This window comes from Cervus canadensis, chromosome 14 (assembly GCF_019320065.1).
Source record: "Cervus canadensis isolate Bull #8, Minnesota chromosome 14, ASM1932006v1, whole genome shotgun sequence".
Classification (NCBI taxonomy): Eukaryota; Metazoa; Chordata; class Mammalia; order Artiodactyla; family Cervidae; genus Cervus; species Cervus canadensis.
In genome coordinates this window covers 27,881,869-27,909,274 of record NC_057399.1, presented here as the reverse complement: position 1 = coordinate 27,909,274, position 27,406 = coordinate 27,881,869, and the positions used below count along the sequence as shown (strand labels likewise).

Here is a 27,406-nt window from a genome sequence, read left to right as displayed (position 1 = left end):
TGGCCACAGGACTGGAAAAGGTCAGTTTTCATTCCAATCCCCAAGAACAGCATTGCCAAAGAATGTTCAAACTACTGCACTATTGTACTCATCTCACACGCTAGCAAAGTAATGCTCAAAATTCTCAAGCCAGGCTTCAACAGTACGTGATCCGTGAACTTCCAGATGTTCAAGCTGAATTTAGAAACGGCAGAGGAACCAGAGATCAAATTGCCAAAGTCCCCTGGATCATCGAAAAAGCAAGTGAGCACCAGAAAAACACCTATTTCTGCTCTATTGACTATGCTAAAGCCTTTGACTATGTGGATCACAACAAACTCTGGAAAATTTTTAAAGAGATGGGAACATGAGACCCTCTGACCTGCCTCTTGAGAAATCTGTATGCAGGTCAGGAAGCAACAGTTAGAACTGTACATGGAACCACAGACCTATTCCAAATCAAGAAAGGAGTATATCAAGGCTATATATTGTCACCCTGCTTATTTAACTTATATGCAGAATACATCATGTGAAATGCTGGACTAGATGAAGCATAAGCTGGAATCAAGATTGCCGGGAGAAATATCAATAACCTCAGATATGCAGATGACACCACCCTTATGGCAGAAAGTGAAGAAGAGCTAAAGAGCCTCTTGATGAAAGTGAAAGGGGAGAGTGAAAAAGTTGGCTTAAAGCTCAACATTCAGAAAACTAAGATCATGGCATCTGGTACCATCATTTCATGGCAAATAGATGGGGAAACAATGGAAACAGTGTTAGACTTTATTTTTTCTGGGCTCCAAAATCACTGCAGATGGTGACTGCAGCCATGAAATTAAAAGACACTCCTTGGAAGAAAAGCTATGACCAACCTAGACAGCATATTAAAAAGCAGATACATTACTTTGCCAACAAAGGTCTGTCTAGTCAAAGCTATGGTTTTTCTGGTAGTCATGTATGGATGAGAAAGTTAGACTATAGAGAAAGCTGAGACTGAAGAATTGATGGTTTTGAACTGTGGTGTTGGAGAAGACTCTTGAGAGTCCCTTGGACTGCAAGGATATCCAACCAATTAATCCTAAAGGAAATCAGTCCTGAATATTCATTGGAAGGACTGATGCTGAAGCTGATACTCCAATACTTTGGCCACCTGATGTGAAGAACTGACTCATTGGAAAAGACCCTGATGCTGGGAAAGATTGAAGGCGGGAGGAGAAGGGGACAACAGAGGATGAGATGGTTAGATGGCATCACCGACTTTATGGGCATGAGTTTGAGTAAGCTCCAGGAGTTGGTGATGGACAGGGAAGCCTGGCGTACTGCAGTCCATGGGGTCAAAAACAGTCAGACATGACTGACTGACTGAACTGAACTGAATAGCAGAACAAGCAGTGTTCTATGAACTGGACCAAGAGCAGAACTCGCAAAGTACACTGCTAAAAGGTGCAGTAGAATGCCACAGCGAGTCAGTCACTCTTCCTGGACCTCTGCTTTCCTTATTTACAGAATGAAGAGGCTGAATTAGCTGTTCCCTAAAACCCCTTTTTGATACAGATCTTAAGAGAAGTGTACCTTGGGGTCAGGGTCATGATTGTATACCTAAGCTGCGCATAAAACTTAAATTCAACAGAGTGTTCTGAGTGCTTACAGCGTGTGTATTGTCACTCAGTTGTGTTCTATTCTTTGTGGCCCCATGGACTGTAGCCTGCCAGGCTCCTCTCTCCATGAAATTTTCCAGGCAAGAATACTGGAGCAGCTTGCCATTTCCTACTCCAGGGAATCTTCTTGACCCAGAGGTCGAACCCACGTCATCTGTGTCTTCAACATTGACAGGCAGATTCTTTACCACTGCGTCACCTGATGATTCTTAAATGTTTGCATGCATAGGAGTCGTGGGGCTTGGTTGGGTAGAGACATTCTTATTAAAATACAGATTCCAAAGCCGTATAGACAGAAATTCAGATTCAGTCATGCTGAGTAGAGCCCAGGGGTCTACATTTTAAATGAAATGGTCAGGTAGTTCTGATGCAGGTGATCAAGCCTCCAGACTTGCATGCTTGCTGTTCGGTTTTCAGTCAAACAAAAGGAAACCTCCTCAGTTGGAGCTGCAAATATTTTAAAATGTTTAAAGTAGGGCAACAGGCATGGCCCTGAAAGCTCCCTCCTAGGCCGCCTAGATAGTGTGAAGATGCTGTGAAGACAGTGAACACCAGGGTAGCCAGGGGCTCCATCGCTCAAGTATTCAGGCATAAGAGACACGACTACCCAGGGTTCCTGCATTTTCTCCTCACGCCTCTTGCACTTTCTACCTCAAATGTAGCCGTGTGATAAAGTTGTGCGGTAGATAAAGGCTTAAAAGAAAGTTGGCCCTGAATAACTTGAGAGCTTCCCTTATCATGCCAATCATATGAGGCTATTAAATATACCTATTTAAGTGAAGACATGTTCTTGGGGTCAGCAGAGTTTGATTTCTGAATTTCTACTTTTAAGAAATTGAAACTCCAGGCTACACTTTCACATTCAACACATCTCATTTGGGAAGTTATATTGAAGGAATCACAGTCCATTGTTTTCTTGAGTCTTGTAATTTGTACTGCACCCTCTGTCTGAGGATCCCCCAAGTGCTTTTTAAGAGTATTTCACTCAAGGTGCTCTATGCAGACATCATTTTAAATGGTGAAGGAATATGCTTTATGTGTATAAAATGCCTGACTCTTTCTCTGCCTGCTAGCTTGTATGTGTGTGCTAATTTGCTTCAGTTATGTCTGACTCTTTGCGACCCTGTGGACCGTAGCCCACCAGAATCCTCTGTCCATGGGATTCTCCAGGCAGGAATACTGGAGTGGATTGCCCAGTACAACGTGCCATTAAAACCTATAATGGACACCCCAGGGTTCCTTGGCTTTTTGAAGCATGATAGAATTTTGTTATTTGGACCAGCCTATGCTACGAATAGATTCAGAGTCCTGACCAAATAAAAGTAAAGTATAGTCAAGGTGAAAGTAGTTTAAATAGCAATATAGCTTATACTTGGTTATAGCCAGGAAACCTACTTGTATATTATATAATACACAAAGTAGTGGTCACTTGAAAATTATATTACTAGGAGGACACTAACAAGTGTTTGAGTTAACTGTGGATATCATATGATTTATGATGTACAAAGCACTTTCCTATGCATTCCCATTTGATACACCCTCTTGTCTTTATTGATTCCTCTCTTAGGAGCAAGTTTGGATGGGAAAACTTGGTCTATAGCTTCTAACAACATGACTAAAACCGTTTATAGATAAGAACTCTTAGTATTTGTAGCTGACTGTTCCTAAATAGGACTTTATCCTGTTTATCTGTTATACTTCAAATGAAATGGTCCTTTCTTTTCAGATGCTTGAATGGTTGTATATATACTCTGTGTGTGTGTATCTTTGTGTGTACTGAATGGAGAAACAAAGGCTAGAGCTGGAGGGATAGATATATGAAGAAATTCTACAAATTTTAATTCTTGCTTTATTTTTCTTTTTCTCTGATACTTGGGGGAGCTCAGCATATTCTTTGGCTTTAAGAAATGTTGATATTTGAGAGGAACAGAAATGTTTATTCTTCAGAGTTAAAAAAAAAAAAAGAAAGAAACCTCAGCAAGTATGCATTCTGATCCACTTGGTCTTGGAAGTCCTTTGCCAGGGAGATGAGCTTTATATCTTCTCTCTGGTGAAACATCCCCATGTCTCCTGATCGACATTCCTCCACTCGCGCGCTTCATAAATTAGGAGGGAGGGTGCCATTGTCGTACTTGACCATATAAGGGAAAGAGAGGCCCCACGTTATGTGGTCCTGCCCTCATGTCAGAACTGTATGTGCACTCAGGGCCTTTTAAGGGAACGTGGTGTGTGCCGGCAAAACACCCCCAGGCAGTCCATCCATTTTCCTCTTACTGCAGGGCTGCTGCCTGCAGGCTCTGTGTCACTTGAAAGCGTGAATCACAGGGCAGTGCTGGCGCCGAGCTCAGTGGAGGAAAACCTCAGAGGCCCACGCTCACTGCCTGGTGCTGTCAGCCTCTTCACTTTTATTAAAAGCCTATCTCACAACGTGGCCTTCTGACTTGCAGTGAGAACATCGCAACGTATACACCCATACTCATCTGGGCACTCCCCACCCTGCTCCTCGTTATGAATTATTATGACGGCTGCAGCAAGGAGACCACGGCTTCCTTTAGGTTTCAGATGAGTCTTGTCTGCACTGTAGCATTTGTCTCTGTACCGCATGAGATCTCAAGTTCAGGGAGGCTGGCCTTGAACCCCAGAGCTTCCTCTTCCTAACTCTGAGACCTTGGACGTGTTACATAACCTCTCTGAGGCCCAATGTCTTTATCTAAACATTGGGCATCTAAGTGTGGTAAAATCCAGTTTACAGTGTTTAGCACAATGCCTGGTGCATAGTAAATGCTTAATACCTCTTAGCTCTTCTTATCATTACTGTGGTTGCCTGGAGAGAGCTGTAGTTCTGCTCTTTGCAGCCAGGATTTCCTATAGCTCCCACTGCTCTGATCCAGCACTCTTTTTACAAACATTTTTTTAAAAATGCAAAACACATCCAAAAGTATTCTTAGCAGCCCTGAAGAATGTCTTGGCACAGTTGTTGTACAGAAAATAGGTTCTGGAATCAGGCAGGTCAGGGCCTGCATCCCCACCCAGCCACTTATCAGTTACGCATTGGACAAACGACTTAAATCTCTTGGTACCTCGGTTTTGTGGTCTGTAGTCTGGTGATAATAGTCATTTACATCCACACGTTTTGGTTGCCAAGAGCCAGGACAGAGAAAGGGTTGATTGCAGACCTACTAGAGATTTCATGGAAATAAGCTGCAGTTCTGAGGGCTTTACTGCCCTCAGAACTGCCAATGGTAAGTGAAGTGGAGACGCTTCTGCTGTCTCTGGTCCAGTGTGGCTCCATGTACCTGGTGTTAGGTCCAGTCAGCTCAGATCACCTGTGCCACAGAGCCTCTGCGCTGGGGCACTTTCTCTGGGAGAGGCAGTAAGGAAGAGAGCACTACGAGGAGGATGGTGATACTTCCTTCCTGGGACTGCTGGCAAGAGTCAGGGCATAACCACAGGGAAGCAGCGAGTGCCTGATACGAGGGCAGTGCTCACTAAACGTTCACTCGGTCCCACTGTCTCCGTAACTCCCTTCCCCAAGAGGAGACACTCCACTCCTGGAGCCATAGCACCACACAAGGGGAGAGGAAACAGCACTGATGTCAGTTCTAGGTTAGAAGTCAAAGGGAGAGAGACAGCTAAGTCTGGGGAGAGAGGAGGGAAAGAGAAGCCTTAAGAGGAGGGGACGCTTCTTTCTACTTGTAGGCACACAGATCTTCTCTTCTGGTTACAGTTAATCCTATACTCACTTCCTTCTTTGAATTCTACCTGTTTGAGCTACATTTCCCAGGAAACAAAGTCCTTCAGGATAAGTCAAAAGGACAGAAACACGACTGTGGGTCTCCTGCAAACCCTGGTTCAGCATCAGCCGTGCTGCCAGGGCAACCAAGTTCACCCAAGCCAAGGGGCCATTGGAGGGTGCACTTAGGGAAACCTGCATAGGACGTCCCTTCAGTGCAGAGCCCTGGTCCCATCCAGAGGGTTCTATCCAGCACCCCAGAGCCCCCTGCCAATTTCATTAAGAAGCCTCCCTTCTCTTCTCAAGTTAGGTCAGAGGTTCTCAAACTACTTTCCTGTTCACATTTATAGCCCACTCCCATCAGGAGCACCTGTTGCTCCCTGCAGCAGTTCTCAAGCAGGTAAAGCTTGGGAGTTATAATCTCGCCACCTCTGAGTTTCTGATAATCTTTCCTGGCCCTGTTAAAATGTAGCTCAGAGGTTGTTTTTCAATCATCAATATCCCTCAAGCACCTGTTAGTACCTGGCCCTATTCAAGAGTTGGTCTTTAGAGAAAGACACAACCCTGATCCTCCTGAAGGTGTTGGAGGAGATGGACCAGGACAACGATGTTTTGCACAAAGCTATGGGAGAGCAGAAGAGACACTTGTGGTGGGGTGATCTTGTCACTTTAAGGTACCTCTGTGGGTCTGGAGGTTCTTTGCAGAAGCTGAGACTTAAAGGACATTTAAGAATTGGCTAGCTGAAGTGAGGGAAGATGTATCCCTGAGTCCTGGGGGACAGGAAGTGTGGTTTACCTGGAAATTGCAAGTATTTGGAGTCATTGGAAGGTAAAATTGGAGAGTATTTCTTCAAGGGGGGACAGGCTCTTTCCTTCAAGGCAGAGCTCAGCTATGAGTGCCCTGGGACCCCCCGGTCATAGCCTTTTCAGTCCCCACGCCACACCTCCCCAGGAAACACCGTGCCGGTCCACAGTGGGGAGAAGCAGGGTGGTGGTAGGTCCTGATTTGACATACCATCTCTCAGACTCAGACCCCTCTGGCAGCCCCATTTCCTTTCAGGCTATCACTACCGGGTGAGTCTCTTTTCTTGGAAGCCTTCAAAAGACCCACTTATCCCAGCAAGGATGAGGATTTCTGCCTGTTAAATCATGCTGCTTTTCTGGCATGCTTACTGTGTGTCATCTCTTCCTTTGAGGACACCGAGACTCACAGAAATCCAGCGACTTAGCAAAATAAGTTACTGAAAGATGAGAGATGGATTCAGGATTTGAACCCAGGTTGGTTGATCCAAGAAGCCCAAGCTTGTTCCATGCTGCTGCCCAGTCTCCCTAGAGTACTATAGGAAAAGTGAGCGGGAAAGTAAACCCATTCCTCTAAGTAGAAGGTATTGCTGTTATACCAGTTTCTTGGGTATAAACCCCAAATAAGAGAGGATAAATGGCGTATGAGGTTCACAGGATTAAAAGTGTAAGAGCTGTGCTTTGAACCCAGGCTTGTCAGGTTTTCAAAGACAGAGCAATACTTGAAGGTCAGGGGCTCGTTGTCCTTCTCACATTTGCAGGTGGTGCAATGGTGAGATGAGAGCTGCATCTCAGCCTTCCGAAGTGTGATTGCCATCTTCCGTGTCTTCACAAGATACACTCACATCTAGGCTCAGTATCAATCTGAGTAATTAATATTCTCTGAGGACTTCTTAAACATTGTGCAATATGTACATAAAATTTATTAATATTTTGAATACACATACACATGTATATATATATCATATATATTTATCATATTTTATCCAAATACTTTACTGTATTTATCTTTAAAGGAATACCCTAGTTGTAAATAAAGGTTTTTATCTTGTCCAAAGTCTATAAAAATATATAATTAACTTATATATCTAGTTGCACAGCTTAGTTCATCACTACCATTTGCATATATTGATAGTTTGTCTTAACTCACAGCTTTTTATAAACCTTCTAGAATAAGATTCCTAGAATCTTCTAGAGATAAGAAATACTACTTGTTAGAGGTATAAACACCAAGACCTACTAATTCAAGATCTTCTTGGAGAGGCCTAGCAATTTGTATGTTCACTAAGTACAGATGATGGTTATTATCAGGAAAGTGTGGGAAGGAAGCACTGACCTATTCTGTGAAGCTGAGTGATTAAGTGCCACCAGCTAGACAAAAGAAGAGGAAAACTTTTCCAAGCTGTGTGCTAGGTGAGGCCTTTAAAAAACACTATCTAGGTGCCCCATAGGGGTATTTGTACTCTTAAGTCCAGGGTCATTGTACTCTAAATATATAAAAGTTCACATCGTATGAAGTCATTTTGCCACTTCTCTTTGGGCTGAATATGCATGTTTGGTTTCACGAGGGGATAAAACCCCAGTGGTCATATTTCATCAGCTAGAATGTCTGTTACAACTGAATGATGATGTATTTTTCTGACCCTTGGAGCACTGCCTTGAAATTTTCCAAGAAACTCAGTCAGCAGTCTAGTGCCAGGTTAGTGCACTGGGCTTGCATTTCATCCATATCTGGCTTTCCAGATGGGCATTCTTAACTGCATTGGATATTGGCAGAGAAAGCGGGAGTTGGTTGAGAGAATTCTGGGATGGAATGTTAAGAAGTAAATTTGTGAGACCTGCTGAAAATAAGGATAGTATACGCAGAATGTGGTAGGGATGAAGTGAAGGAGAAGATGAAGCACTCTCCGTAAAATCTTATTGTACGAGAAACTACCTAAGGTTCTGTCAACAGTTATATCACCTTGCCTTGCCCCCAGCACCCACACACTCATCCACACAATACACATGCATACACCCATATGACATGCATACACATGCCCATCCCCACACACATGTTCACACACACACACACACACACACACACAAGCACACACATACACACACATGCCCACATGCACTTGGGTCATTTTATTCCTCCTTGGCATTCTTGGCTTTTTGCCTAGGGCCTTTGATATTCATGAACTTAAAAGTAGAGACCTGAAAACAATTATGGTTAACCCTTGAGTAACATGAGTTTGAACTGCACAAGCCCACTTATACACAGATTTCTGTCACTAAATACCTACTACAATAACACATGATCTGATGTTGGTTGAATCTGTGGATGCAGAACCATGGATACTGAGGGATGACTGGAAAGTTATACATGGATTTTCAATTGTGCATGGTAGGTGGCCCTAACTCCTACATTGTTCAAGAGTCAACTATATTAACTCCAAAATGAAGAAAACTGCAATATCAACATAATTAACTGCCTAGTTTAATGTAAAAAATGTAAGATCTTGTCACTCTGTTATTAAATTTAGTATCCAAATAATCAACACTTGGGAATAATCTGTAGTGTATATGTTCTCATTTTGAAAGAATTCCCAAGTGTGCATAATAGATGAGAAATCTTGTCAATAGTTAATTAAATGAGTGACTTGTAGCATCATTTTAAAAACAAAATTATAAAAATCCTTTCAAGATTCTTTTGAAACAAAAAGTCAATTTTTATGTGAGATGTGGACATTTTTTAATATGGTCAGTATGATATGGGTTGAGGCCTTACCCACACTTGCACACTCATGGCATAACTACTTCTGAATGCCATTGGTCAAGGATAAGAAAATGTGCCATTTAAAGCTGTGTCTTCAACAATCCAAAGACTGTGAAAGGCTTTAGGGTTCACCCTCAGCTAAGTGACCACTGGGGAGGGTTCCTCTGCTACTCCAGGCGCGTGTTTAAGGGACTTGAGGGCGAAGCTTCTACCCTGGCTGCATCCAGGTGAAGCTGATGGAGAGCTGCTGCATCCAGTTGCACAGGCTGTGCACTGTGTAAGGCCCATACATTCCAAGCGGGTAATGTTCACACTGAGAACACTTACATTTAAATATTCACTATGATGGTGTTTCTGCAGGTGGCATTAAAGTTCTCTCTTCTAAGAAAAGCAGTGTGCTACAATACCTTTTGAAAGCTGAAAATTATTGGAGTCTCAAAGACATTATAGTAGCTCTAGCCAAGGGCCAGCGTGCATGCATGCATTGGAGAAGGAAATGACAGCCCACTTCAGTATTCTTGCCTGGAGAATCCCAGGGACGGAGGAGCCTGGTGGGTTGCCGTCTTTGGGGTCGCACAGAGTCAGACACGGCTGAAGCGACTTAGTAGCAGCAGCAGCCAAGGGCACTGCTTGGGCTGCAGCCCTGGGCTGACAGAGAGGGCGGTGCTCCTACTGCTCGTCTGTATCAGCCCTTCACTGTAGGAAGTGGGATCTCGGCCTGAAGAGGGTTGTTCCTCTCACACAAGACTGCTCTCCCACAGTGGCTTTCAATACCCAGAAGCCATCATGTCCTCTCCTGACCCTGTCCCTTCTCTGTGGGCCCCCAATTAGGCCGAGGCAGCATCAGCCTGAAACACAGAATAAATCCACACAGGGGATCTGTGCCTCAGTCTCTGAGAAGGGGGACAGAACAGTTGAGCGGCTTTCTGATTCCCTGTGGAGACTCTGCTTCTTCAATTAATTACAGGAACTGTGTGTTCTCACCAACCTATTTTGGTTCCCATTCCCCAGAGACCATTAGGCCCTCAAGAGAGAGTCTATCCCACTGCAGGGTCACCCTGAATGCAAACAGCTGCTTTCCCCATCTCTTTCTTCTTCCCCTACTGCGTCCCAGGACCAGACTTAGACAGTGAAAAGCCCTGCCATCCATCACCCCCACTAGCTGTGACCCTAGGCTGCCTCTCTCTACTGAGCCCAGAGCTTCCTGCAGTCTGGGGCCTGGTAGAAGGGTATGTGCCTCTCAGGGATGCCCTTCCAGTTAACTCATCTCTCAAAACTCTTTGGGAAAGCCCTCTTCCTGAGAATCCTTGCTGTGACTCAAGGCTATTTGACATATTTCTTCTCCCTTGGTTTTCAAAACTGTTCAGTGGGAGTAAAGTCCTTTGAGGCACTCCCCTGCCATAGTCAATAAAGGATATATTTGGTTTATCTTAACCAGTGTTTTCCAGTATGTGTTGCATGAAACATCAGTCCCATGAGGTGCTACTTATACACACGAGAAATATGCACCCTCCCACTCTTTAAAGTTTTACAGTGAAGTAAGCATTTACTTCTGAGAAATCCCAGCAAGGTAAAGAGAGACTACTTTTACCATAATCTGCTACCTTTTCACAGTAAGCTTATTACAGCACTGGACTTGGTAAACTAACATACAGTTATGTAGAAGCAAGGTTATCCATCTTTTTAGCCAACTCTTTGTATCTAATTCCATTTGGAAGTTCATCTACCATAACTTAGTTTTATCCTGAGCTTTCAGTGGTCTCATGTACTTCCTCCCTCTGGTATTTGAAATACTTAGTTTTGAAATCTAAGTGACATTGGTACCCATGTAGGAGAAGTCTGGGTTCTGATAGACCCTATGATACTTGCATAGAATTAGCAAATGTCATTAAGTACTTGCTCTATACCAGTCAATGCCCTTGCCCTCCAGAGGCTCACAGATTAGAGGGGGTCAGCCGTCCCAACATCTAATTCAGCACCCTGGCTGACTGTGTCACTGGTGCGGAGGTGCTCTGGTGGCACAAAGAAGGGACTGGACAGTTAACGTGGGCAGTCAGAGTAGCCTGGATCGGGGGGGCCGGGTGAAGAGTGCTGGTGTCTTCCATTTGCCCCAGGCTCCCTCCCCGCTCTTTCCCTATACTCTGTCCCAGAGGCTGACCTCTGTGGACTGTCTCCCCTCCTGACTTCAGTTGGGTTTGGAGAATTGGGAGCACTGCAGATAGCAGATAGACAGAGGAGAGTGCGGTCAGGAACTGATTCCTCTCCGTATTGCGTTTCCGTGGGCTGGCAGCATGCCCCTCCTGAAGGTCACGGCCCCTGCCAGGCAGCCCTCTCCACCCAGCTCTGTCTCGGGTTCAAGGAGTGAGCCTGGGGCTGAGGCAGTGCTCACCCAGTGTTACTTGCCTGGGGGTACTGTGCTGTCCATCGTGTGCCCCTTCTCCAGCGCCCACACCTGCGTAAACAGCTCCTGTGTTAAACTCTCCTCACACTACTCCGTGTGAGCGTGTTATCTATTCCTGTTGGGACTGTAACTGACAAAGAGCACCCCGGTCTGTGTGAGCTGTGTGTGCCAGCGGCTGGAGCTGCGTGGTGCTCCCAGGAGGCTCTGTCATCTCAGTTTGCTCTGGCCAGAGGGAGATGCAGGAAACAGCCACTGGAGAGGTAACAATGCTGTCAGCTGCTGCTGCTGTCCGTCACTGCTTTGGGTATCTGGGGCTTCCCAAGGATCACCCCATTTAGTCCTCCCCGTATAAGGAAATCCACTGTTATTCCATCTCACATGTGAAAGAGTCTAAGTAACTTGGCCCACCAGCCTAGAAGAAGAGTATCTGGGTGGGGACTCAGGCAATCAGAATTCAGAGTCCATTCTGTCATCCATGCAGATGTATTTAGACTTAATTCCACAGCAGTGTGTGTCTGCCTGCCTTTCCTGTCTGCTCAGCTTTGCCTTGTGCTGAGAACATCATTTCCCACAAAAGAGCATCAACTCTTTCAGTAGTTTTTCCCCTTATAACTATGTTTTATTAGATCAAATTTTTTTTTTAAAAAGATATGTTAATGAGGCATGAGCTTTCTTTATACTTAAAGACATTAAACCCGGTCCTGAGTAAGGATGAGCATCCTGGAAGAGTAAGTGCAGTCTTGAATATATGGTACCTTTCAGTTGGGGTGACTGCTTTTGTGTCCCTTGATAAATACTCATTTTCTCAGAGTCCATTTAGGGATGACTGCCTGTTGACTTGACCTGGCTTCCCAGGAAACAGCAAGCTGGGTCATACATTAAGCCACAGATCTTTGAGAAAACTGATAATGCCCTGATATTTCACTATTTACCTCTGCTTATGGTATTACCCATTGAACAGTGATGCAGTATTATACAAAGACTTGTTTTCTCTGGGCTTTGTTCTTCCTTTAAAATGAGTATGCATTTACAGCTGCTGTATGTTTATTTGCTGTTCCATGCTCAGATGCCCCATCTCTCCTGTTTTATGACTTAGGATCAATAAGATTTTTTAATACCATCCAGGAAAAGATGCTAATTGAATCCAGAAGTGGAAGCACAGAAAGAAAGAAAAGCTTTGTGTAGTGAGATATTTTATCTCCTGGGTTAGAGCTGATACATCATTTCGTATTTACTACTTTTATAAGTGTAATTGATTCTAAATCTTCCAAGGGTATATAGGCTTTTTAAAAAGCTTCAATGAAGTGTCAGCATACTTTAAAATTTAAAGCAAAACAGAAAGACAAGAAGATGATTCACTTTTTGCTCTTCAGGGAGCAATCTCATGGGAATCTGAAGGACAGCTGACAGTCGTCTCTTTATCTCTCAGCTTAACTGGAACACTTCGGGCTTAAAATTTGCCAGCCCTAGTCCCTCAACAGTTTTTCTTCTTTGAAAATAAAATTAGAACCAGGAGCAGTTTACATCAAAGTGCTGAAGCATCAAGATGGTAAACATAGAAACTTGTTGATTCCAGACATAAAGCTCCAGATTAATTCTAGCTTATGAGAGTAAACCCGTGATTCTTTCAGTTTTACATATTTTTCTCTTGGATCTTTGGTCACTTTCCCAAAGCCAATTTTTTTTCTTTTAATAAAAATTCTCAGAAGTATGAATGCCTTATGTTTCCTAACAAAATTAAAAATCAAATTGGAAAGGATCCTATTTTCTTTTGTAACACCTACGTAAAAGGAAAGTGCCATAGCTTTTAGATAAAGCAGCCAAGGCAACTGGGTTTAAGGTCCACCTTTGTTTTACAGTTGCCCCAAATCTAGATTTTTATAGGAAGCATGAGACATCCTGTTATATTTTGTTTTTTATTATAAATATTCTTTAAATGATATGTTTATTTCCCTTTGGATTAAGTGAAAGGCTCAGTACTCAGAACAATAACAACAGAACACTGCAGGACATTTTGCAGTTGTTAGAGCACTTTCTTATCTTTATATACTATCTCATTGGATCCTTATGACCTCCTTGATAAGGCAGGCAAGGGAGCTGTTATTTAATATGTGAGTTTTATGATTCAGTCTAGGCTGAGATACCACAGGTCCCAGGAACAGGCAGCTGTCTGCTAAAGTTTTATATATTTATATAATATATATCATTATATCTAATATTTAATATATAATACATATTATATAAATATATACAATTTGAATAATATAATAAAGATATATAATATATGAATATATAAATTTTTAAATTGGAGGATCATTTCTTTACAGTGTTGTGATGGTCTCTAGCATACATCAATGCAAATTAGTTATATATATATATCCCTTCCCTCTTGAAGCTCTGTGACTGCCCTCTCCCACGCCTCTAGGTCATCACGGAGTGCCAGGCTGGACTCCCGTGTTATACAGCAGCTTCCCGCTAATTATCTGTTTTACACATGATAGTGTATATGTGTCAATGCTACTTTCTCAATTTGTCCTAGCTCTCCTTCTCCTGCTGTGTCCCTAAGTCCATTCTCTAGATCTGCATCTCCATTTCATCTCTGTAAATAGGTTCATCAGTACTGCTTTTCTAGATTTTATATACATATATATACACACACACATTAATATACTATATTTGTTTTTCTGTCTGACTTTACTCTGTATAACAGAAATATATAAAATTTATGTATAAATGTACACATTTATATTATATATATATTTATAATATGTTATATATATTTACATATAAAATACATTATATATTATCTATATATGTTTGAAAAACTTTTGTGGTCATCTTATTATGGCAGCCTCATGTTTTATACTTAACTTTACCTAGAAGTATGAGTTGCTATAGAGCTTCCCTGGTGCCTCAATGGTAAAGAGTCTGCCTGCCAATGCTGGAGATGCAAGTTTGAGCCCTAGTCAGGAATATTCCCTGGAGAAGGAAATGGCAACCCACTCCAGAATTCTTGCCTGGGAAATCCCGTGGAGCCCGGAGAGCTACACTCCACGGGGTCGCAAGAGTCAGTCACCACTTAGTGACTCTAAACAGCAACAACAATGAGTTGCTGCATCCAAAAGATGAGTTGAAGAGTGGACTTTGAGATTTGCTATTGGAGAACAAGGCTTAGCTGAACTCTGGCTAATTTTTACTTATGAGCTGAGAAGGCTATCTTAGATAGGCTTTTAAACTGCAGACTCACTTAAGCCTTTTACCTCAGAGCAGTTCCAGCCAGCGGTACCAGATATCAAAGAAGGACAGTATGGTACTGGCACAAAGACAGAAATATAGATCAATGGAACAGAATAGAAAGCCCAGAGATAAATCCACAAACCTATGGACACCTTATCTTCAACAAAGGAGGCAAGGATATACAATGGAAAAAAGACAACCTCTTCAACAAGTGGTGCTGGGAAAACTGGTCAACCACTTGTAAAAGAATGAAACGAGAACACTTTCTAACACCATACACAAGAATAAACTCAAAATGGATTAAAGATCTAAATGTAAGACCAGAAACTATAAAACTCCTAGAGGAGAACATAGGCAAAACACTCTCCGACATAAATCACAGCAGGATCCTCTATGACCCACCTCCCAGAATATTGGAAATAAAAGCAAAAATAAACAAATGGGACCTAATGAAACTTAAAAGCTTTTGCACAACAAAGAAACTATAAGCAAGGTGAAAAGACAGCCCTCAGATTGGGAGAAAATAAAAGCAAACGAAGCAACAGACAAAGGATTAATCTCAAAAATATACAAGCAACTCCTGCAGCTCAATTCCAGAAAAATAAATGACCCAATCAAAAAATGGGCCAAAGAACTAAACAGACATTTCTCCAAAGAAGACATACAGATGGCTAACAAACACATGAAAAGATGCTCAACATCACTCATTATCAGAGAAATGCAAATCAAAACCACAATGAGGTACCATTACACGCCAGTCAGGATGGCTGCTATCCAAAAGTCTACAAGCAATAAATGCTGGAGAGGGTGTGGAGAAAAGGGAACCCTCTTACACTGTTGGTGGGAATGCAAACTAGTACAGCCACTATGGAGAACAGTGTGGAGATTTCTTAAAAAACTGGAAATAGAACTGCCATATGACCAGCAATCCCACTTCTGGGCATACACACTGAGGAAACCAGATCTGAAAGAGACACGTGCACCCCAATGTTCATCGCAGCACTGTTTATAATAGCCAGGACATGGAAGCAACCTAGATGCCCATCAGCAGATGAATGGATAAGGAAGCTGTGGTACATATACACCATGGAATATTACTCAGCCATTATAAAGAATTCATTTGAATCAGTTCTAATGAGATGGATGAAACTGGAGCCCATTATACAGAGTGAAGTAAGCCAGAAAGATAAAGAACATTACAGCATACTAACACATATATATGGAATTTAGAAAGATGGTAATGATAACCCTATATGCAAAACAGAAAAAGAGACACAGATGTACAGAACAGACTTTTGGACTCTGTGGGAGAAGGCGAGGGTGGGATGTTTTTGAGAGAACAGCATCGAAACATGTATATTATCTATGGTGAAACAGATCACCAGCCCAGGTGGGATGCATGAGACAAGTGCTCGGGCCTGGTACACTGGGAAGACCCAGAGGAATCGGGTAGAGAGGGAGGTGGGAGGGGGGATCGGGATGGGGAATACATGTAACTCCATGGCTGATTCATGTCAATGTATGACAAAACCCACTACAATATTGTAAAGTAATTAGCCTCCAACTAATAAAAATAAATGAAAAAAAAAACAAAAACAAACAAACAAAAACAAAGAAGGGATCCGGGAGTGAACTCATCAATGTGAAAATACTGAAAGACTGACTTGCCGGCAGTTTTGTTACATGTCTACTAGACCTTAGCCAACCATATCCAGATGCTATTAAACTCCATCTCCAGTGATTTGTTTGTTGGGATGATGTAAACATGCTAATTCAAACATGTACTTAGTCATAAGTACTACAGAGGGCTTTTTCTTCTAAATAAATGTTTCACTGAAGCATAATGTGTATTTTATATGCATGAGGCACAACTGATGCATAGCTCAAGCACTTTCCATAAAGAAATACACCCATGTAACTACCATTGTAGATTAAGAAACAGAACCCATTCCTCAAACTCTCTTGATCCCCGTTCCAATTACTACCTTCTACTCCTCCCCAGAGATAACCTCTATCCTGACTTTGTCACCAATGACTAGCTTTTCTGATTATTTTTTTTTCCAACTATAGAAAAATGAAAGTGAAGTCGCTCAGTCGTGTCTGACTCTTCTTTGCTACCCAGTGGACTGTAGCCTACCAGGTTCCTCTGTCCGTGGGATTTTCCAGGCAAGAGTACTGGGGTGGGCTGCCATTTCCTTCTCCAGGAGATCTTCACAACCCAGGGATTGAACCCAGGTCTCCCACATTGTAGGCAGACACTTTACTGTCTGAGCCACCGGGAAAGTCAGGGAAGTTTCTAACTACATAGAGGTGTAATTGACAGATAAAACTATAATATATTTTAAGTGTACAGCATGATGATTTGATAACTGATACACACTGTGATGGAGAAGGAAATGGCAACCTACTCCAGTATCCTTGCCTAGAGAACCCAACGGGTAGAGAAACCCTGCAGGCTACAGTCCATAGGGTGGCAAAGAGTCGGACATGACCGAAGTGGCAGCACGCACGCACAATGCAGGTATCTTGTGATCTATGTAGATGGGAGCTTTTTAAAAAGGGGCTGAGAGTTCAGTGTGCAGAAAATAGAACCAAGAAGTCTGCTAAGCTCTTTAGAAAGTCAATGTTTGAAGATAAATCAGAAAAAGAGGGACCTGGATCTTGTCCTTTTTAAATCTGTTGCAACTTTCTTAAAGTAGAATTCCAGGAACAGCTGATTCTGCTTCATATATTTGCTATAATTAGTCATTGTTTATTTGGCTGTTCTATAGCAAGGTAAGAGAGTCATTAATAACCACTGACATTCCAGTAAAATATTATTGCACCCAATGATGTAGCACTGTATAATTAGGTTAATAGATATTTTAATACCTACTATGGGCACGCACCAGGACTTCCCTGGTGGCTCAGATGGTAAAGCGTCTATCTACAATGAGGGAGACCAGGGTTCAATCCCTGGGTCGAGAAGATCCCCTGGAGAAGGAAATGGCACCCCACTCCAGTACTATTGCCAGGAAAATCCCATGGATGGAGGAGCCTGGTAGGCTATAGTCCATGGGGTTGCAGAGTCTGACACACTGAGCGACTTCACTTTCTTTCTTTTTTTCTAGGCACACACTGTGCTGGATGTGGGAGGCACAAAAATGGATTCTGCTAGCCCCTGCATATGTAGTGAGCTTTTAGGGATTTTCCAGGATACTTTTGTATCTGTTACCTTGTTTGAGCACATGAGGGTAAGGTGACTACCGAGACTGGGAAGATAAGATAATGTGTCTTTCTGCTCTTCAAACCTTGGATTCTCATATATTCACTGCAATAATTCTGTTCTAAAGTCTTGACTTTCAAGAAATGCCTTTGTCTTATCCTGATAGCTGTGTACTGCTGCTCTGTGTGCTGCTTAGTCGCTCAGGCGTGTCTGACTCTGTGTGACCCCAGGGACTGTAGCCCACTAGGCTTTTCTGTCCATGGGATTCTCCAGGCAAGAATACTGGAGCGGGTAGCCATTCCCTTCTCCAAGGGATCTTCCCAAACCAGGAACTGAACCCGTCTCCTGCATCGCAGGCAGATTCTTTACTTTCTGAGCCACCAGAGAAGCCCCTGTTCTGATAGCCCCACCCACAGGGGTTAATACTTGGAGAAATTCCCTTTGCTCAAAATGATTAATTTATAATCACTTGATTATATCTTAATATAAGGAACCTAAAATGAGAAAAGATCAAGTAGAGATACTTTCCCCCTTGCTATTCAACAATATTCCTTAAATAGTAGATACTAGGCAACTGAAATCATACAGAATTTATTGAGGGCAAGTCTGACAAGGTACTTTGTTATCCTAGACATTGAAGAACTATAAAGGTACATAGTTCAGCTCAATTCAGTCGCTCAGTCGTGTCCGACTCTTTGCGACCCCATGAATCGCAGCACGCCAGGCCTCCCTGTCTATCACCAACTCCCGGAGTCCATTCAAACCCATGTCCATCGAGTCGGTGATGCCATCCAGCCATCTCATCCTCTGTCGTCCCCTTCTCCTCCTGACCCCAATCCTTCCCAGCATTAGGGTCTTTTTCAGTGAGTCAACTCTTTGCATGAGGTGGCCAAAGTATTGGAGTTTCACCTTCAACATCAGTCCTTCCGGTGAACACCCAGGACTGATCACCTTTAGGATGGACTGGTTGGATCTCCTTGCAGTCCAAGGGACTCTCAAGAGTCTTCCTACCTTTGCATTCCAGTCCCCTGTAATGAGAAGGACATCTTTTTTGGGTGTTAGCTCTTAAAGATCTTGTAGGTCTTCATAGAACTGTTCAACTTCAGCTTCTTCAGCATTACTGCTGCGGCATAGGCTTGGATTACCATGATATTGAATGGTTTGCCTTGGAAACGAAGAGAGATCATTGTGTCATTTTTGAGATTGCATCCAAGTACTGCATTTTGGACTCTTTTGTTGACCATGATGGCTACGCCATTTCTTCTAAGGGATTCCTGCCCACAGTAGTAGATATAATGGTCATCTGAGTTAAATTCACCCATTCCTGTCCATCTTAGTTTGCTGATTCCTAGAATGTTGACATTCATTCTTGCCATCTCCTGTTTGACCACTTCCAATTTGCCTTGATTCATGGACCTAACATTCCAGGTTCCTATGCAATATTGCTCTTCTCAGCATCGGACCTTGCTTCTGTCACCAGTCACATCCACAACTGGGTATTGTTTTTGCTTTGGCTCCATCCCTTCATTTTTTCTGGAGTTATTTCTCCACTGATCTCCATTAGCATATTGGGTACCTACCGACCTGGGTAGTCCTATCTTTTTGCCTTTTCATACTGTTCATGGGGTTCTCAAGGCAAGAATACTGAAGTGGTTTGCCATTCCCTTCTCCAGTGGACCACATTCTGTCAGACCTCTCCACCATGACCGTCTTGGGTGGCCCTACACGGCGTTGTGAGAGGGCATCAGAGGGCAGACGCACTGAAACCATAATCTCAGAAAACTAGCCAATCTGATCACATGGGCCGCAGCCTTGTCTAACTCAATAAAGGTACATAAGATGCAGCTTATGCCCTCAAAGAACTAACACATTGGTGGTGGTGGTTGTGTGTGTGGAGGGAAAGTGTTAAGGAGGTAAAACCATATACAATGACCATGTAAACACAAAGACCCCGTATCCAGAGAGGAAGCCTAAGGCAGGAAGGGCTCCTTTGGGTTGATTATGGCAATGAAAAACAAATTGTATTGTTATGATGATAGAGCTGCTGTTATAAAACTAATCCCAAAATGTACAATGGGTCAAACACAGCAAAAGGTTTTTTTCTCAGTCATTAAAAGTTAAAAACAAGTGTTCCTTATTGGTGATTAATTCTACTCCAAATGGTGATTCAGAGATTCAGATCCTTCCAACTTGTAGGCCCACCATCTTTAACATGTGGCTTCTAGGATTGTGGGGCTTGTCCACGTTAAACTGGCAGAAGGGGAAGGAACAGGCAGGATGAGAAGCTTTAATAGCCATATCTGAAAAGAGTATGCATTATCTCCACTAGAGTTCCACTGGCTAGAACTCTACATGGCCACAGCAAACCTCATGGGAGGCTAAGAAATGTAGTTCAGCTGTGTGTCCAGGAAAAGATGCATTTATTGGCCACTAGCAATCTTTGCCACAAGATTCATGATGGTGGGACATTTTAGATAGGTTTTGAAGCAACGTGAAGTATTCTGAGAGACTGGAAAGGAAGATTAATCCATGCAACATGAAAAGCAGGAAGAAGGACTCGGAAATCAACAACAAAAATGCAACAGCATATTTGAAAAATAAGAAATGATTGGGACTTCCCTGTTGATCCAGTGATTAAGACTCTGTGCTTCCATAGCAGGGGCTCCAGTTTGATCCCTGGTTGGGGAACTAAGATCCCGCATGCTGTGTGGTGACCCCCACCCGCCAAAAATAAAAGAAAAAAGAGGAGTTCAGCTTTTGTAAAGGAACATGTGGGAGGGGTCATGAGAGAAAGTATTGGAAAGGCAGACTGAGGCTATTTCCAACCTGAAGCCACATTTTGAGAGGTTTTGAAATCCACAATGAGGAGCCTGTATCTACCATGTTTCTTTGTTTTCCAGTGTTTTCCTTTTTTTGCTATGAGAGCTCACTCCCAGTTTTAGGGAAATTTTGACCCAGATTCACTTTCTTTCTTTTCCTTCTGGTCTTTCCTAGAAAGTGAGGTTTATTTGTCTCCAGCATGTGATGGTGGGAGTCAAGAAGAGGGGAGCAGACCCTCAGCATGAGCAGCTTCAGTTTTAGCTTTTGTACCAGAGAGTTTCAGACACTCCACCGGGACCTCCTGCCAAAAAGAGGCCAGGCTCCTCCAGTCAGCCTGGTATCTGCTGAATGCTATGTTTGGGATGGATCCCAAGTTCAGTAGAAGGAGAAGGGAGGGGAATTCCTTTCTGACTTTAGGACACAATCAACTCATGCTTGGGATCCCGGAATTTAATTACCCATATTGTTATCTTAGCTTGCATAACTGCAACTGTGGCTCATAATTATAAAAGTATCCAGTCCTTTAAAATCCAGCCTCAGCCTTTAGCCTAATGACCTCCTAAGAGTGATTAACTGAAAAGGGTGGAGTTGGGGAAATCCTTTCTCCTCCCTTAAGTTCTGCCAACTTGGCTTTGAACCAACAAGAAAGTTTTAACCAGAGAATATCTATCTCACACCCTCTAGCCTTTCTGTTACCCTCACCTCTGCCCCATGTTGCATTCTATTTTATGGTCATATACATTCATTTTAGCTAAATTAATTTTGAGCCAGCCTTCACTGTGAACTGCCCTTGAAAGCTTCTGTGTGAATGATTTCTCCTTTGTTGAACTTCTGACCGTGAAATTAATGGCTTTGAAAACTTTTTCTCTCCAGTTTGGGGAGGATTTATTTCACTATTCCTACCAGGATGTAAGCATGATTATATATTTTTCTTGGAATATTCTGAGAATAAGAGAACAGCTCATAGAAAGACTGTTCCAGTTCTATTGGCTCAGTTGGTAAAGAATCTGCCTGCAGTGCAGGAAACCCAGGGGTCAGGAAGATCCCCTGGAGAAGAAGGAGATGGCAACCCACTTGAGTAATCTTGCCCGGGAAATCCCATGGACAGAGGAACCTGGTGGGCTACAGTCCATGGGTTTGCAAGAGTCAGACATAATTTAGTAACTAAACCACCAAAGTGTGTGTGTGGGGGCGGGGGAGGGGGGCGGGTAAAGCTAAGCAGTGAACCACAGTGTCTACTATTTTCTAGGAGTTGAATTGCTGGTTCATGGGATGTGTATATATTCATCTTTAGTATGTGCATGCTAAGTCACTTCAGTCATATCTGACTGTGCAATCCTATGGACTATAGCCTGCCAGGATCCTCTGTCCTTGGGATTCTCCAGGGAAGAATACTGGAGTGGGTTGCCATGCCCTCCTCATATTCATCTTCAGTAGATAATGGCAAACAGTATTCCAAAATGTTTGCACCCAAATACCACCTTAATTTAGATTCTCAGATCCCAAGTTGGATCTTACCACAAAGGTTAAGGAATATATATAGAAGGGAAACATAAATGTGAGAATATGCTATCCATAAACTTTCACCTACGGCTTCACATCTTGAAAACTGTCCACATTGTTCAGGGTGTTCTAAAATCTAGTTTATGGCATAAACAAATCTTAAAGACTTGCTTATGTGCTGCGAAAAAAAAAAGAAAGGAGAAATATGGATTGATTGTTGCCTTAAATTCTGTTTTTCAGAGTGGCCAAATCAATGAAGGTGCCTGTGTATGAGACCCCAGCTGGATGGAGATTCTTCTCAAATCTGATGGACTCTGGCCGGTGCTCTCTGTGTGGAGAAGAGAGCTTTGGCACTGGTAGGCTTTATTGGGTTGGTATTACTGGAGAGGGTGGCTGCAGCACTCTATGACCCCAGTTTGGAAACCTGTGAATCCACTGTGAATCAAAGGCTGTAGAAGGAGTTAGAGGCAAAAAAAAAAAAAAAAAAATTAGAATAAACCTAGTGGGATACATGCTATGACACACTCACATCTTCTGCCCATTTTTCCTTCTTTTTAAAAATTTCCCTTTCTTTCAAAACTTTCTATTTTGGAAATTAAAAAAACATATGTACATATATCTTATCTTTTGGCTTGCATAGTTCCCAAGAAAAGTGAAAGTGAAAGTTGCTCAGTCATGTCAGACTCTTTGTGACTCACAGTCCATGGAATTCTCCAGGCCAGAATACTGAAGAGGGTAGCCTTTCCCTTCTCCAGGGAATCTTCCCAACCCAGGGATTGAACCTGGGTCTCCCGCATTGCAGGCGGATTCTTTACCAGCTGAGTCACAAAGGGAAGCCCATAGTTCCCAAGAAGTCAGCTCCAATTACTACTGTTGCTCTGTATTCAAATTTCCCCTACCTCCCACTTCTGTCTGCCTTTAATATTTTCTTTTTATCTTTTGTTTATAACAGTTTAATTATAGTATATCTAGGTACATGTATTTTTAAAATTCTTCTTGGGGTTCTTTGGGATTCTTGTATCTGTTGTTTGTTGTCTTTCATTAATTTTAGAAAATTCTCAGCCATTATCCTTTTTAATATCTCTTGTTCCCTATTCTGTCATCTCCTCTGAGGCTCCAGTTACTCCTATGTCAGATAATTTGTGTCCATATGTTTGTCTCAGAGCTTTTACAAGCACTATTTGGTTTTGTTTACTCTTTTTTCTTTCTGTGTTTCGGTTTAGATAATCTTTATTGGCATATTACTGATTCTTTACTGAGCTGTGTTGTCTTTTGCTGAGCCTAGTGAAGCATTTCTTCATCTCTGATACTGTGTTTTTTATTTCTGCATTTCTTTTTGACTCTTCTTAAATAATTTTCATCTCTTTGATGCACTTATTGATCTGTTTATGTCTGCTGTTTTTCTTTTCCATTAGATTACTGAACATGTTAAACATAGTTATTATAAACTTTCTGACTGATAATTCCATTATCTGGTTCTTTTCTGGTTCTGGTTCTCTTGATTTCTTTGTCTGTTGATAAAGCAATGGTTTACTCATTCTTGGTTTTTGTATATCCTGTAATTTTTCATTAAATGCTGGACTGTATGTCTATAAGAACAGTAGAAACTAATGTAAGTAATATTTACACAAAGAAAAGAGTGTATCTTTCTTTCTATCAGAGCATTAGTGTGCAATTAAAGAGTTAAATGTAATTAACTCTTGAGCTGTGTTTGAGTTTCATTGTTTCTGTTATAATCTTTAGTGTGTCACAGGCTTCAAATTCTCCCAGGCGTGGGATATTTTTATTGTGTACTGAAAGTGAGGATGAGTTATGAAGGAGATTTTTCAGTGTTTCTGTTTCATTCACAGGTTTCAGCAGTTACTGCATGTAGCTGATACAAAATAGACCTCTAATCACCAAGCGCTTGACCCTTCTCTAATGGTCGCAGACCTCTGCTTAGTATTGGTATAGAATTCTGGGCCCAAGATTTCCTACCCTTTCTCTAAGGTTTTTTACTTCCATTCTTATTTCAGTAGCAGCAAATCTTGCCTGGATCCTAAGCACAAGAAGGTTTGCAGCTCATTCATCCAGGAACTTTAGGCTTTCATTTCCTATGAAAGAAATGTTTGGGGAACGAGAAGGGTTTCATGCTTATCTCTTGGCAGAAGTTGATTATCTCTTGCATACCAGCAGTAAAAGTCTCTCTTTTTCCAGCCTTTCCTGAGTACCCAGTGGAACCTATGGGAAAGAACTTGGAAGTGTGCCCCTTGTATCTGGGACTCCAGGCAATTTTAAAGTAACATGATAAAAGCTATACTTGGCCCTTGCAAATTTTTAAAACTCTTATGTGACTTCTTATTATTCACTTGTATGGAAGCATCTGCTTTCCCCCGTACTCTGCCAGAGATAAGATGGTTTTATGTCCTATCTTTCCTTGAAGGGGCTTGAGACTCCTTGGAATCCACTTTATTGCCTGTGACATCAGATCTCTAATCAGTTCCCAAAAAGTTGTGATTCTGCAGATTTCCTAATCTTTCCTTACTACTGCAATGAGTGTGGCAGGCACTGTCGTGTAGATTTTTACAATTAGGATCCAAACGACCTTACATTGTAACTGGTTAATATCTCTCTTTCGTCTCTTTTAATCTGCATTTATTTCCTCTATATTTTCTCTTTCTAATTTATCCATTGAAGAAACTGGGTCATATGTCCTATAGAGCTGTTAATAGCTTTGATTTTAATGTTCCTTTGCAATTTGTTTAGTGTTACATAAAGAGAAACTATTAATAATTTTTTTTTCTGGTTTGCAACCATGATAACACTTCTACATTTTTGGCATTCATTTTAGATATACAGTCTTACAATTTACAATTAAAAGATTTTTTATATGTTTTCTACTATTTAGGCCTTCTATTTTATATTCTTATATTATTGCACTAGCTACAATATTAAAAATAATATTAAAAAGCAATTGTGATAGCTCATGATTTTAATGGAAATTAATTCAGTATTTTACCATCTGTTTTGATGATTGCTTTTTAATGTTAGTAAAATCCTTGTCATGCTTATGTAGTACCCCCTCCATTCTCACATTACCTAGAATCATATACTAAATGGCTGCTGGAAGATGCCCTTTCAGAATCAAGTGACATATTAGTGTTTTTTTCTCCTTTATTATGTGAATGTAATGAAATATCATGATTGATTTGCTGATATCAAACCACCCTTGAATTCCTAACCAAAGTCATATTTGGTTGTGATTAAACAGGTTGTAGTAAAGACACTTTAACTGGTCATAATGATAGCATTTCAGGCTATGTAGGAGTTCCTGAAGGAATTTCCTCCTGAGAAATTTTCTCCTTTTACCAAAATTAGTTAGATTCTAACAGCATTAATGGTACAAAAGGGTTGGCAGGCATCTTTGTCTCCTGGAAAAAGAGAGACTGTATTAAGCTCTTTCAATGATTATGTTTGATATCAGAATGTGTGGCTGACAGGTCTGCTTAGGACAGTTAAAACTATTACATTTTATCTCTGCTGATGCTTTGAAAAATAGGTGTTCTGTATGTCTAAACCAGTGACTGTGACTCAAAAAACTCAGAAATTGTATATTGTATATAATAACTCTTCCTACTGGTTATTAAAATAACACAAATCTAGCAACTGGGATAGAACTGGTAAGTCCAGATTATTTCCTTTCTCTCTCTGTCTTTATAAACATTTACTAAGTGCTTACAATATACCATAAATTTGTAGTCTTTAAAATTAAATAATAAAATATTATATGTATAAACCATATTATACCCTTAATAACAAATATTTGCTGACTTCAATGTAATAAACATTTATTCAGTACTTACAGAGTACAAGGCACAATATTGGATGATATATAGAATACAAAATGCTTAAGACCATACTTTTAAGAAACTTAAGATCTTTAGGGTACATAGAAAGATGCACAGATAACTTTTCTACAAAACAGAAAATTTGAAGTTCCACAATAGAGGAATAGAAATAGTACTGTGGGAGATAGGAAAAGAAGAAAGTAGTTTGGAACTGGAGGCTCAAAGCTGACTTCTTGGAAGAGATGGGAGTTGGGTAGTTCCTAAAGAATGGGAAGGATTTGCACATATAGAGATGATAGGACAGAGCCTTCTTAGTTGGAGACAGCAATGTCAAGAAAGTAATAGAAGTGGGAGATGAGAGGACATGTGTTGTAAGTAGCTAGCTTATAAGTAAGTAGCTGGTTTATCTAGAGAAGTGTTTTCCAAATATAAATCAAGGCTAATTTGGGGTCATGAGATTGGTACAGTCATGAACAACTTTTTAAGGCAATATAATGGACTAGAAACTATCAGATGCATTGCATTTAGTAAAGGTAAATGTTATTTTGGGAAATTTTATATACAAATATACACACATGTATAGTAGGTCTTACTGTAAAACATATTTATTGTGGGTCATGGCCAAAAAACTGAAAAAGACTGGTCTATACCAGGGATTGGGAAACTTTTTCTATAAAGGGCCAGGTAGTAAATATTTTAGACTTTGTGAACTTAGAGGCTATGTACGGTCTCTTCCAGAGTTACTCAACTGAATAACCACAGCACAAAAGCAGCCATAGACAGTACATACATGAGTATGGTTGTGTGCCAATAAAAATTTACTTACAAAAATAGGCCTAAGTCCAAATTTGGCCCATGGGCTGAAGTTTACTAACCTCTGACATATAGGGTAGGATAGAGAAGGGAGTATCAAGAAACAGTTTCTTCCAATCAAGAAATTGGAAATACCCGTGGCGAGGGGCTCACTTTAGAAGCCCTTTGCCTGCCTAGCTTAGATGTTGAGTGTGCTCAGTTCCCCAGTTGTGTCTGACTCTTTTGCGACCCCATGGACTGTAGCCCACTAGGCTCCTCTGTCCATGGGATTTCCCAGGCAAGAATACTGGAGTGGGTTGCCATTTCCTTCTCCAGGGGATCTAGGAATCCATCCATGGGTCTGCAGGGGAGGAGGGATATCTGTTTGCAGCCACTCTCCAGCAATCTTTGCTTTCAGATTGTTAAGCTAGTTGCAGCATGTAGGCTGGACTAGAAGGGAAGTTTTAAAAATCTCTCACTGTTCTGTTTGCCCGTCCTTCTCCTTTCAAGGAGCACAACAGATTTTTCAATGTGTAGAACCCAGGCCCATCATTCTTCAGGTTCGTCTGACATTAGCCTGATTTGACAAATGAAGCTCCTGAACCCATGAAGCAGTTAAGTGACTCACCCAGGGCCCCAGAGCCTGGAAAAGGCCTCTACTTGAATTAAATGATAGTTGAACTAACAGA

General features: G+C 41.6%; 1 protein-coding gene across 1 annotated transcript in view; it reads left to right on the top strand.

Moving 5' to 3' along the window:
* PGM5 (phosphoglucomutase 5) overlaps positions 1-27,406 on the top strand; it is a 187,551-nt gene that overhangs the window by 93,395 nt on the left and 66,750 nt on the right. The window contains exon 7 of the mRNA XM_043486905.1: positions 22,339-22,454. Coding sequence (XP_043342840.1) covers positions 22,339-22,454 — 116 coding nt within the window. The remainder of the gene's footprint in view (positions 1-22,338; positions 22,455-27,406) is intronic.